The sequence below is a fragment of the Chenopodium quinoa genome, unplaced genomic scaffold, assembly GCF_001683475.1.
Source record: "Chenopodium quinoa cultivar QQ74 unplaced genomic scaffold, ASM168347v1, whole genome shotgun sequence".
Classification (NCBI taxonomy): Eukaryota; Viridiplantae; Streptophyta; class Magnoliopsida; order Caryophyllales; family Amaranthaceae; genus Chenopodium; species Chenopodium quinoa.
In genome coordinates, this window is record NW_018743199.1 from 1,891,535 (window position 1) to 1,904,718 (window position 13,184).

The window sequence follows — 13,184 nt, forward strand, 5'->3', positions numbered from 1 at the left end:
CCTTTATTAGGCTATAACTTTGAATCCAGCCCAAAATAATTTATACATAGCCCAAACTTATATAGTAGTCCAAGACTGTAACATTTCAACCCTGATTCAGGTTCGCTTATAATAACCCAACTAAAGATGCACATTCCAAATTTATGTCAAAACTCAAAGTTCTGTAAAAGTAGTTGTTAGATTGGTAAAAGTACATAAAGTGAGAATTTCACCTTAAAGCTACTTTATACTTCGTATTTGTTTAGCGTTATCAATTCAGCCGTTGGCTAAAAGCGGATGGAATTCGATGTCAAATGCTAAAGTATTACTCCATAGCTATTAACTTCAAAACTTAATCAATTAAATTAGTTGGCATTCATATTAATTTTAAATTTTCGACTTTGATTTACTAGTCAAAATTTGTGCTATAAAGTTATAGCCTCGGTTCTTTGCTCCAAAAAAAAGTAATCAATTCAATATTACTAACATGGAGTAACCCCAAGAAGTTAAAACATATGCTCAAAGTGAAAAATATATTTTTATTCGTATGTATAAGCTAAAGCTATACGGTGGGTTCGAAACTTCGAATGTGCTAAGGTGATAAACGTGTTAGATAAGATTATGCTTTGGAAAAGCAGTGTGCAAACTACAATCTACCATATTCTTCCTTTTTTTTTTTTTTTTTTTTTTGGGTTAAGGGCCTTTCATGATTAAATAGGTTAGCTATGGTCCTCCTTTCCCCATCCTCGTTTAATATGGGAAAAGTACATATAATTGGTTTTTCTTTTTAAAAGATGGCGTTATCCTTTTACACGTTTGATCTATTACACTTTCTTTGTTAACAATAATAGATTACTTTCTATATTTAGTAAGTTAAATTATACCATAAGCTCTATATTATCCATTAAGTATACTTTTATAAGAACTTAAATTATTTATAGCATTAACCAGACGAAAAAGTAATGTTTATACAGTAACAGATAGACTACTACAATAATGTTGTACGAGTATATAGTAGTAGTAAGGGTTTGTTCTGATTGACTTAAATAAGCTGAACTGAACTGAATTTATTGGAGCAGAATTGAACTGAACTGAATTGAATATTTTACGAGAGAATGGAAATTAAGATAAAAAAAATAAATTAAACTGAATTTATTGGAGCTACACTGAATTGAACTGAAAATAAGCTGAAGAGAACAAACTCTAAATTAAATGTGGTTCATTGATCATGTCATCATGTGACACACAAGATATGATTTACTCCGTATTGTTTAAAGGCAAACGGAGTACGAATAATGGTTGGCTAAAAAGAATAATGCTTAGTAACGTGATTAAAAATCCGTAATTCCGTAAACATCTGTAGCTTGGTGAATGGTGACTTGGTTTCTTTCCGTAAAGCTACAGCAAACATGCATGATTTTATCCAGCTTTCCACTTTAATTGTGTTTGTTTGTTTAGCTTCCGCAATTCAATGCTTTTTCCTTTTTATCATAGGAATGGAATCACGTTTGAGTAATACCATAAGAAAAATTACCAAAGATAACTTCATTAGACCTATAAAGAGAATATTCACCACAATAAGCTTAATCTTGGTCATTATTATTGTTTGATTATGTTTACAAGACATTTAATCATGTAAAACATATAATAGTTTGCTATTTATATGGTGGGACAAAATTAAATTAAAGAATTAGGAGGAAGAAACTTGACTAGAGGGAAATAGGGAATTGACAAAGAAGAAATCTTTATTTTCGAGATATTTCTATAAAAGGGAAAATCAATTAAATCATACTGTGGATGAAAGCTATAACTCTTCCTCTAATCCATTATGCTTTAATCTATCTATATATTATACTAAAAGACAAGCGCCTCAATGTGAGGATGACAAATGTCACTCTCTCATTGACTTATCATAAAATATATCTTTATAATTACTGTTTACATATTCAAGCATAGTTATTTTTGTTAAACTTCAAACAATAAAAGCAAGTTTCTATACATGTATAAGATTTTCATGATTTCCTAACATAAATATTGATTTAATTTTTTTATGATAAATATATACTTTCCAATACTACAAATAATCCATAAAGTCTTTCCAATCTTATTTATAGTCAAGTTAAAGAATAATACTGTAACTAATTTGAAGCAATATTAAAGTGGCATAATTAAGGAAACAAATATTTCGTATTTTAAAAGGCTAATATTGTTTTTTTATATGAAAATTAAATAAAACTATACAATTTAGTTTGACGTCAATTATGAAATCAATACAAACATTTAAAAAAAAATCAGATGTACAATAAAATATTGTGCACCTATTATAAAAGTTATCCTGTAATGAATGAAAGTTATTTATGCTTTATTGATAAAAGTTACCCAAAATAGTCTACAAGTTATCCTAAATTCAATTCAAGTAATCGGTTGAATACAAAAGTTTTTGATAAAGATACAAAATAGTGTAAAAATTACTTTTATCGTTTGTTGTACTCATTGACAAATACTGAATGCTGAGCCGAAATGTTGTCTTGGAAAAAAATACATAATCTTGAACAAAAATTTAATTTTAAACGGCCTTTCATTTTTTATACAATGTCTTTTACAATGACCTTTTGTTTTTCTTGAATTAAAAATAATAATAATAATAATAATAAATAAATAAATAAATAAAAAATTAACCAATAGCCAATCTAAAGAAGAATAAAAGTTAAATTGAATTAGACATTTGACGGAAAAAAAAGATAGATATAAAATGTATTATAACTATTACTCGTGTTTTAGATTGTAATATTCGTATTAACAATGCTATTCTAGATATACAACAATCATGTGCAATAATTTATGTTGTTTTATATATAATAATACTTTTAATAACTATAATAGTATGTGTATATAATATAATATAATATTTTTTATAATATAAAAAAGTATATGTATATAATATAATATTTTATAACACGCGTCCTCTATACCAAGTGTTTGGTTGTTGGTGTAGTGATGATTGAGACTACACTTGGTAGGGGAACCTGTATTCGCTCCCCTGCAACAACAATCGAAAGGGGAGTGGAACCTAATAGCCTAAAAAAGATCCTCAAATCTGGATTAGCCCAAAGGGTGAACCGGATAGAACACCCAAAACTCAATGCATATATGACGGGAATTAACTTATCCTTTATCTATCTTATACAAAACTCCAAAGTCTAATTTTTTTTTCAAAATATAATAATAACATTTGTAAATTTTTGTTAATATGAAATATATAAACCTATGCTATTCTCAAAAAAAAAAAAAAAAAAAAAAAAAGATATAAACCTATCAAAATGTATATATAGTTAAATTGTTTAATAACTTATATCGAATGCGTAGTTTTATTAAAATTATTTGCACGTAATCATTAATTGTGTTGGATGTGTGTGTAGCTATGCAATGTCCAAAAATTTAGTTGAGCGACTTTGATTTAGTGATTGTACGGTAAAAAGATATTGACTCCGATCTTGAAACCTAATAGTATAATAAATTCTAAATAGAAAAATTAAAACAAAAGGAAATGAAAATAGTAAATGGCTTTAAATATTGAAATAAACATAACCTTTTAAATCAATTTAGCGAATTCAAGAGACAATTTTAAGGCTTTTAAAATTAAATGGGGGGAAATATATGTAAAAAGAACATTTTTAGATATATAAATGTCCATGCACTATTATAAGAGTTTTGTTAACCATTTTATAATTAAGATAGGGATAAATCTTAGTAATATATACTCCGTATATTTTATTTATATAATTTATCAGTATCCATACCTATATACAAGTATTTGTGTTGTATACTATATTTAATTAGCTGTTGGTTATATATATGACTATTATATAATATATAGTTTTTAGCACAATGCTTAACTTAGGAAAATATATGTTTTGGTAGGTCATATATAAGGTTATTATTGTGTCTATAGATTTAATGAGTGCGACGGGTAAATAAAACATGTGTATATTAGATTGATTGTAACTACTGATGCGAATGGTATGATAAGAAAATTTTAGTTTTTTTCAACGGGAGATATAAATAAATTAGCCCACTTCTTATATAGCTATGTGGAGTATTATTCAATTATTTTTCAATTAATAAAATAACATTATAACCTTTAATAGTAAATGAATTACCTTTGTTTTTATTTTTATTTTTCCTACGGGTTTTATAATTTGATTTATTAATCGTGCATCGCACGGGCACTATGCTAGTTATTCACTATCCAACTATCCATACATGCTTCAAAAGATCAAATTCTTGGTGTTTGGTTTTTTAAAAATCAATTAAAATAGTTAAAAGCCAGATTAGATAGTACAATTCGTTCCATCTTAACTTCTTTTTTTTTTTTTTTTTTTTTGACAAGGTTCAATCTTAATTTCTTCCATATTGACTTAAAATCTAAGAAAATATTACCTTCAATTTTGAACTATTATTTATGAGGTATAAAATATTCCAAAATTGCACATAACAAAAAAAAATTGACCAAACACACCTACGAAATTTCATGAGCATACCTAAAATTAGAACAACTCATCGACTGAGTCTCATACGGTATAAACAGTAGACTTGACATAAATACATGGGCATCAAAAATGCTGTGATGAAATTAGGTGCAATGCATGAGTAATGTGGGGGGCCGTACCAAACAATACATACATCCATCTACATAACATGCATGACTCTAATAAAGTAACATGATTGATTTATACTTTTAAAGTAAGCACATTTAATTTATACTTGTATAATTAGAGCTGTTAATTTGGGTAAATGGGTCGGGTTTGAGTCGGGTTAGTGTGGGTCGGGTCATCTCGGGTTGGGTCAGTACGGGTTAATGTCGGGACCTATGTGGGTCGGGTTCGGGTTGGGTCATGCTTGCGTCGGGTCACGTCGGGTCATACATCTTATCGGGTTTGGGTCGGGTTTAGGTCGGGTCAATAAAAGGCCGGGTTACATTCGGGTCAGGTGAAAAACAGGTCGGGTTACATTCGGGTTTTTACGGGTTTAAACGAGTTAGGGTCCTGTTTGGGTTCGAGTCGGGTTCGGTTCAAGTCAATTATTTGCGGGTTATAATCAGGTCGGGTCATTATCGGATTCGGTTCAAGTCAATAATTTGCGGGTTATAATCACGTCGGGTCATTCTCGGGTTCGAGTCGGGTTCGGTTCAAGTCAATAATTTTTTTTTAAAGCTCCAAATCAAATTGCATAATTTAAAACATTTTTAAAAATATTATAATAAATAAGTGAATACTAAAATTTAAAAAACTGATCAATAAAAGGATTATAAATAGTTATATGGAAGTTTATTTTTAAGATAAATTTAGAAAAAAAAAAAACATTTGGCTGATTTAATTAGACAAAATCACTATCATCGATTCACCTCACTCACCTCATATAGCCTCAAATACGTTTAAATTCAGGTTAGTAATAGGTCGAGTTTAATTTCGGGTCGGGGCAATAACAAGTCGGGTTGAATTTGGGTCGGATAAATAACAAGTCGGGTTGATTTCGGGTCGGGTTTGTAACAGGTCGGGTTTAAATTCGTGTCGGGTTAGGAACGGGTCGGGTTGACCTCGGGTCGGGTTAGTAACAGGTCGGGTTGAATTCTGGTTTTGACGGGTTAAATCGGGTTTGGGTCATTCTCGGGTTCGAGTCGGGTTCGGTTCAGGTCAATAATTTATGGGTCACATTCGGGTCGGGTCCTCTCTAGGTCGGGTTATGGTCGGGTTCGGGTCTCAAATACTCGGGTCAACTCGGGTATAGGGTTGGTTTCAGCTCTGGTTAGGTCGGGTTCGGGTCACCATTTTTTTCGGGTTCAGACAGGTTAGGGTTAGGGTCGGTATTTCGGGTCGGGTCAGCTTTTGACAGCTCTACTTGTATATTTTCTGGCTCTGTCTACTTAATTAGCATGATTCATGGCATCTTAAACGCATATCCTCTGCATAAACTCTTCTTCGTCATCATCTTTTTCATCTTCAAATCTCAACTACTTAACATAAAGATTATAACATAAAAGATAAACGTACATTTTCCAGTTGGCAACCTCTACCAAATTTACATTATGCTTTAGAAAATTCAATAGCCATCATTTTAACAACTAACCACCATCTTCAAATGCCGACAATACGCATCTTCTTATGAATTTTCGTTTTTTTGAAACGTTTTTGTAAGAAATGTCCTGGAAAATGCTATCTTTTTGTATATATTTTACTTAGCTAAGTTTTCGTTTGTTGACTATAAACCCATCAACAAGCAAAATGGAAAGTACTTTTAATATTCATGGTTTGTGTTGAAAAACAATGCAATTTAAGCTAAAGGATAACGATTAGTCTTTAAAAGTCAATAGTCTTATATATGCACATCATCCTTCCATCTCTTGGAAGCATCTAAACTACAGGAGCGTGCAAGTTGTAATATACATCAGCATGTGAGAAACGTATATATACACCATTATTTAAAATACTCTTTAAACTATCTCGTAGTGTTAATTTTTTTTTTTTTGAACATCTCTCGTAGTGTTAATTAATACAGAGTAATTTCAACTTTCAGCTCTTGGAAAAATCTTGACTATACAAACATGCACGTTATAACATACACTATACCCGTCTGTACATAAGCAATCATGTATACTACGTGGCTATTCTAAATACTTACATTGTTATTTCTACTGTATAAAAATTTCAAATTATCCAGCAAACTATTGTATTGGTAACAATTTCTGACTTCTTTATAAAATCTCCAAATTATCCAACACTAACCTGGGAATTTTATTTACAAATCTCCAATTATCCGACAATCTTTAATCTAAATAACTCTATTTTCACACTATTGATTTAGCAACTTAGGATTTGTTTGAAATGTTTTTTGGATTTTTTGAAATGTTGATTTGAATGGATACTTCTAATAGTAGTCACCCCACAAAGTATAGCTGTGTCCAACAAAGAACGAGTAAAAAGATTGAAGAATATCATTCAAAGTTGTAACAAAAAATCATGGTATACTCATCTGATACACGATTTTACTGATACAACTTGTATATTTTTTAAAGAAAAAAATTAATCCAAAAAAATTAACCTAATAATAATATACACAAAACCAATATTCCACTAATGACCCCGTATATCACATGCAACATCAATAGTAATTTAAAGTACCCACGTCTCACCGACAACTCCACCACCACCACTTTCCGTCCCACGTTCTCCCATTACAACCCTCAATGCTTAGCCGTCCGATTTCTCCGATTATCCAAACTATTACCGTTATCAAGTGTTTGATCGTGCTCCCAAAAATCCCCAATAAAAGTTTTAGCCCCATCTAAGCTAGGATAATAAGTTGGTTCTAGAAAGATCTGACTCAACAAATCGGACGACTCAGAACCACCCACGACAGCGAAATTAGCCTTGGCTTCTAAACTCCCCATCATAATCATCAACAACTGTTTATACCTAAAGAAGAACCCTTTCACACCTGATTCCACCCCTTGAAATGCTTGCAACAGATGAATCTTCTCGAACCTTCTCTTCTCTCTGTATAACTCCATTGCCGATTCTTGTATCACCGGCCCTCCCATGGGGTCCACCTCCACTTCTAGAATCTCCGGTACCTTGTGTCGCAAGTCTTTGCTTAGCTTTGTTATCTCGATTAACCCCTTTGATCGGAAACAAAAGGTTTCTGAATCCGACGTCGTTTTCATCTTCAATTGCGTTTTTAATTGCAGGAAATCGTCGGGATCCATTAGTAGGTGAAGACTCTCGATTTGTTCTAGAAGCTTCCAGATTCTTTCTAGAATCCAACAATCGTCTGTTGCTTTGTTGAATTCCTCTTTGCTGATCCTCTCTCCTACTCGGACGATCAGCTTCTTCGCTGCGAAAACCCATGACTCGAAAATCTGGTGAATCGTGAATAATATCTGGTTTTCTGGGTTTGGAATATGATCCAACGCGCCCTTCTTAAGCGCGTGCAGTTCACACGGTCGGCAAACAACGTCGTAATCCAAATTGGGCTTTCCGTCCAAATTGGGCTCACCCAGGCCCAAAGTATACGCGCATCTTCTCATAGCCGACTCAATCGCGTAATATATTCTGGAAGAAATCTCCTCCGATTTCTGCCACGTGGCTAACCGCGGCAACAGACTTGCTTCGCTACTACGGCAGACCACCGTAATATTGTGTTCATTATCAGCTAATTTCCAAACTTCAGCGGAACTTCCAGTTTGTGGGACCACCTCACCAAACGATGAACTCAAATCAACGATCGGCGCTGCGCCACGTGTCTCATCGTCTTCACATAATACAGAGATTAACTCGACTTGATCCCTTGCTAACGACTCTAACCTCCGGTTCCATTCACGGTGGTTCAAATACGGTCTGTTGTCGTTTAACACGAGTGAAATGAACCGGAATGTGATTTCTAATGCTTGTAAAGCGGGTCGAATAATGGACTCGTTTTCCCAACCCGGAAATTCGACGGAACTCCATAACAGATGGAGTTCCGGTAAGCGGAGATAGCTTTCGTAGGCTGAACAAGATGATTCCGACGCCGGAGATAATTCTCCGGCGGTGAATGGAACCGGAGAAATGAGGGGGTTAGACGTGGTTCGTTTAGGGGTGAGTTTGGGGGATTTTTTGGTGAGATTTGGGGTTGATTGTACCATTTTAGTTTTACAATCGAAATCAACCATTTTTTGTTATTGTTGTTTGAAATTTGAGTTTTTAGAGAGAGAAAGAGGATAGAGGAGAGAGAAAGATGAGTTTGGACAAGATAGATTTTTGTTGTTGTAGGGTTTGTCTCTGAGAAAGGAAGAAGAGGGAGGAAGGAGGTATATATAGGTGGAGTTGTGAAGAGTGGGACCGAGTTTTAAAGCCGTGTGGAAAGGGCTGGCGTACAAGGGCGAAATCGTGTACCCAAGGAGGAAAAAAATAAATTAAAAAGTGAAAAAGGAAATGGATTTTCAATTATTTAATTTTTGGCGGTTTGAGATTCTGGATAGATTACTATGGAGTATTTTAAATTTGAATTTAAATTTAAAATACCTGTATTTGCATTATCCATATTTACCCCGTAGTTTTTTTAAAAGAATTCATTAAGAAAACACACATTAGTGAGCATTCTTTTTGCTCATGAGCAAAAATAGTAAGCAAATTTGTTAAAAATAATTCCCCATCAATGAGCATATTGAAAAATGCTCATGAGCATTTCTGATTTTGCTCATCCTATGAGCATATGAGCAAATTTGAGGATGAATAGTAACTACATGGGGCCCAGCAACTCTCCAATTTCCCTATCAGCTTCTTCCTTAATTAATTTAAAACGGCTATTTTGGACGATTTATAATTTTTTTTTAAAAAAATCATCAACAGTTATAATTTTTTTTTTCTCTACAAATAGAGATCCATTTTGACATATTTTGGTATAATTTCAAAAATCACAAAAACACTCTATATTATTCTTACTCCCATTTCTAGTGAGATTTATAACTTATAATTGTTTAGCGATTAAAATTCAATATTATTAATTAATATTTAAAAATTCTATTAAGTTAAATAATAGTATAATTGTAATTAGTAGCACTAAAACTTCATTTAACCAAAACATAATTAATAATAATTGGTGATGTGTAAGAGAGAAAAATGTTGGTGGGGTATGTGAAAAAGTAGGAGAGAGATTGATGGACAATTTTTTTTTTGCTCACTAGTGGGATAAAATTTGCTCACAAAAAAAGCTCTTGGTTGGCAAGAGAGAGAATGAACAAATTTTTTTTGCTCACTAGTGTGAATGCTCTAATAGGGTAATTTTAGTCGATTAATCAAAAATCATTTAAGGTTCGTTTGGTAATACTGTTTTTTTCTTTTATGAAATTTAGTTTTTCAAAAGAGGGTATTAATTACCGCCATCCAAAATCGCCAACATTTAATATGAATGGACAATCATGCCTTTAATACTTCATTACTATCTTCGCTCTTGCCACCAATCAGTCAATCACTAACACCTTGACACCACTATTCTAATTGACAACTATCACCACCACTGACCGGTGACGACCACCACTATCACCATCCTGACCGGCGATGACCATCACCACCACCCAGACCAGCGACCCACCACCTCACCCTACAAAAACTCGAATTCTAAATCAAAATCGAGATTTTTAAATCAAAACCATCGAGTACAAATCAAAAACTCACAATTCCAAATCCCATAGTATAATCGATTGATTTTTTGCTGAAACCATTGAGTTCTTGAGGAAATTCCATTCTTGATCTTGCAAAACCTTAATCAAATTGGGGGAAAATCTAGGGTTATGAAAATCAAAGATTTCTTGCAAATGGAGGGTAATTAAAACAAAGAGATAAAGAGGGGAGAGGGTCAGGTTTTCGATTTTTTTGGGCAAAATTCGTCCCAACACCCATAAATTTCGCTACGAAAACTACTACAAACACCTGAAAACCTAAAAATCGGCTGTGGGGTAGGGGTTTTCGATGGTTTTGAGTTTTTGACTTTTGAGCAAGGGTTTGGGGGAGGATGGATGGGTTTTCGATCTGGTTTCGCGTGGGTGGGGGTTTCTGGATTCAAGGTTCGGGTTTGAGGTGGTTGGGTGTTGTGTTTCTGGGTTTTGACTAGGTGGTGGCTGGTGGGGTGGGGTTCCTTGCTAGTGTAGGTAGGTAGTGGGCGTAGGCCTGGCCGGAAATGGAGCCATTCTCATGGAGCTGAGGTGTGGAAGGGAGGAAGAAGATGAAGAGGAAGGGAAAAAATGGAGGAAGATTTTTTTTATTTTAACTTTTTTAAAATCAAAAATATTTTTTAAACTAATGAAACTGCGAGACGTGGCAGGTGACTTATTATTATAGCTAAGTGACCTATTTGACCTAATAGAATAGAACACCCCCTAAAGCTTCGATTATTGTAGAATAATCAAATGGTTGGATTAATAATAAATAATAAAAAAATAAAAAAAAAACAGCTTAAAGGTTGGATTATTAAAATCAAATTTTCCTATGAAAAATGTAATGATTCTTTTTAAAAAAATTAATGAAAGGATAATTTTATACGTAGCCCTTAGCTAGGGCGATGTAAGTACTCCGTACTATTAAATATACTTTCTAAAATTGAATTGAGTTGGAAATTTATGGATAAATTACACGTTGATCGATAGAATTAAGGTTAATTTATCCTCAATATGATTATAAACTTTTTGAACAAAAAATACGGAGTAATTGATATGAGTACTCTTTTATACACAAATAATAATTGCATAATACGGAGTAATAAAACTACTTCATATTCAATAAGTTATGAAACACACGAGACTAATCTACTGGTATTAATCATATAATTTAATTTAGGAACCTAATGCTTTATAATGGCGGGTACATACATACGGATATCTTAAATTAATAATTACAACAAATCCAGCAAAATAACAAGCTTTTTACAATAAATATAGCGTTTTGATGCGAATAAAGCAAACACAAAAAAAAATAAACGTGGAAACGAAGGAAGCATCGTGGAAAATTGGTTATCGCAGCAGTGGTGGAGCCTTATCTTAAATGGATAGAATTAAAGGAATGTTTAGCTACTCTTGGACTTTGGTCATACACTAATACCATACAGTCGTACCCATGCATTTTATTCTCGTCAATTTTTATACACATTCTTTTTCCTCTCTTTAGAATAGACTACTGAAAACTATCATTAATGTACTAATTAGAATTAGATATATTATTTTATCTGTTCCAAATTATTCATATTGCTTATGTTATACTGTCTATCTCAAATTACTTTCAAATTTCAATAATTTTAATTTATATATAAGGATGTTTCATCTTTAAAATAACCAGTAATATACTTAATTTTCATTGGTCGGTTTTTAATTTATTTTTTAATTGGTCAAACTTATTTAGAAATGATTTTCGATAATATATAATTTTTTTTGATGGAAAGCTAGAGAGTATACGAGTATTAATCAGAAGATAAATTGTTCATAAGTACATACTCGCAACTTTGGAATATTTTATATTTCACAAATAATACCTAAAGTTGCGAGTAATTTGGACCAGAGGTGATATTTTGTTTGGTGATGATCTATCCATACTTCCTCCACTCCTAAAGGTACTACTCTAGATCAATTATGTCTAATACTTATTATCATGTATGTTTGAAAGCACGCGATACAAATAATTTGGGATAGAGGGTGTATCAAATACGGAGTATATTGGTATAAAAATCCTTGGGGGGGGGGGGGTTTGAGTGGTTGGCTTAAAAGTTACATGGTGAGCAGAAACATATTGGTGTGAAAGGCAATATAACAAAGACATGTGAAATAGGTGGGTGTTATCCATTGGCTGTAAAGAGAGGGGAGAGTGACAGGCAGTAGTTGAAATAATAAAATTAGAAAAACAAAAACAAAAACAAGGGGTTGGGTTGGGTGTTAGTTAGTTGATCTAGTAATGGATAATCCTCGGATGCTTTCTTGCAGCATGGCTTTGAATGGGTCCAGCTGGAATGTGCTCCCAACTCACCCTATTCCATGTACATTTCGCTATTTGTCGGCTCACGTCTATACTTTTTTATTGGACTACTTTTAGATTTCAACAATAATATTCCGTATTATTTATATACTTCCTTCGTTTTATAATAATTGTTACAGTAGAGTTGATACAAATTATAATTACTGGGATATATTTTATTGTTAATAGAAGAGAATAATAATAATAATAATAATAATAATAATAATAATAATAATAATAATAAAAGTAGTTTAAATGGGATTGATAGGTAAGAGAAATAATAAAATAGATGTAAGTCCTTACTAAATAAGAAAAAGGAAAATTGTTGCGATTATTATAAAATATAAGTAGGAATTAAAATTGTTCCGGTATAGATTAGAGAATTTGTGTTTATGCACATATATATCTTTAGGGTTAATTTGAGTAAATCCGCTCTAATGATAAAGTTTTTTTTTTTTTTTGAAATATGTCCAATCTAAAGATCTTACAATGCTACATACGGACAATCCATCTTTACTATAGCTTGATTCTCTGATCATTTCATTGTGGAATTAGCTCTCAAATTTGCATAATCTTCTTACTTATTTGCAATATGTATATGGAATATTTCCTCCTAGCGCCTACCCCCTCGTCTAAATAATTAGTCATATTAGATTAATGGGGTATAATTCA

The 13,184-nt window shown here is 32.4% G+C and overlaps 1 protein-coding gene across 1 annotated transcript; it reads right to left on the bottom strand.

Annotated features, from left to right (window-relative positions):
- Positions 1 to 6,950: 6,950 nt before the first annotated feature.
- Positions 6,951 to 8,869, bottom strand: LOC110733417 (nematode resistance protein-like HSPRO2). The gene has a single exon (XM_021913462.1). The coding sequence runs from the start codon at positions 8,684 to 8,686 to the stop codon at positions 7,220 to 7,222; it is 1,467 nt and encodes a 488-aa protein (XP_021769154.1). The 5' UTR covers positions 8,687 to 8,869; the 3' UTR covers positions 6,951 to 7,219.
- Between the last annotated feature and the right edge of the window lie 4,315 nt (positions 8,870 to 13,184).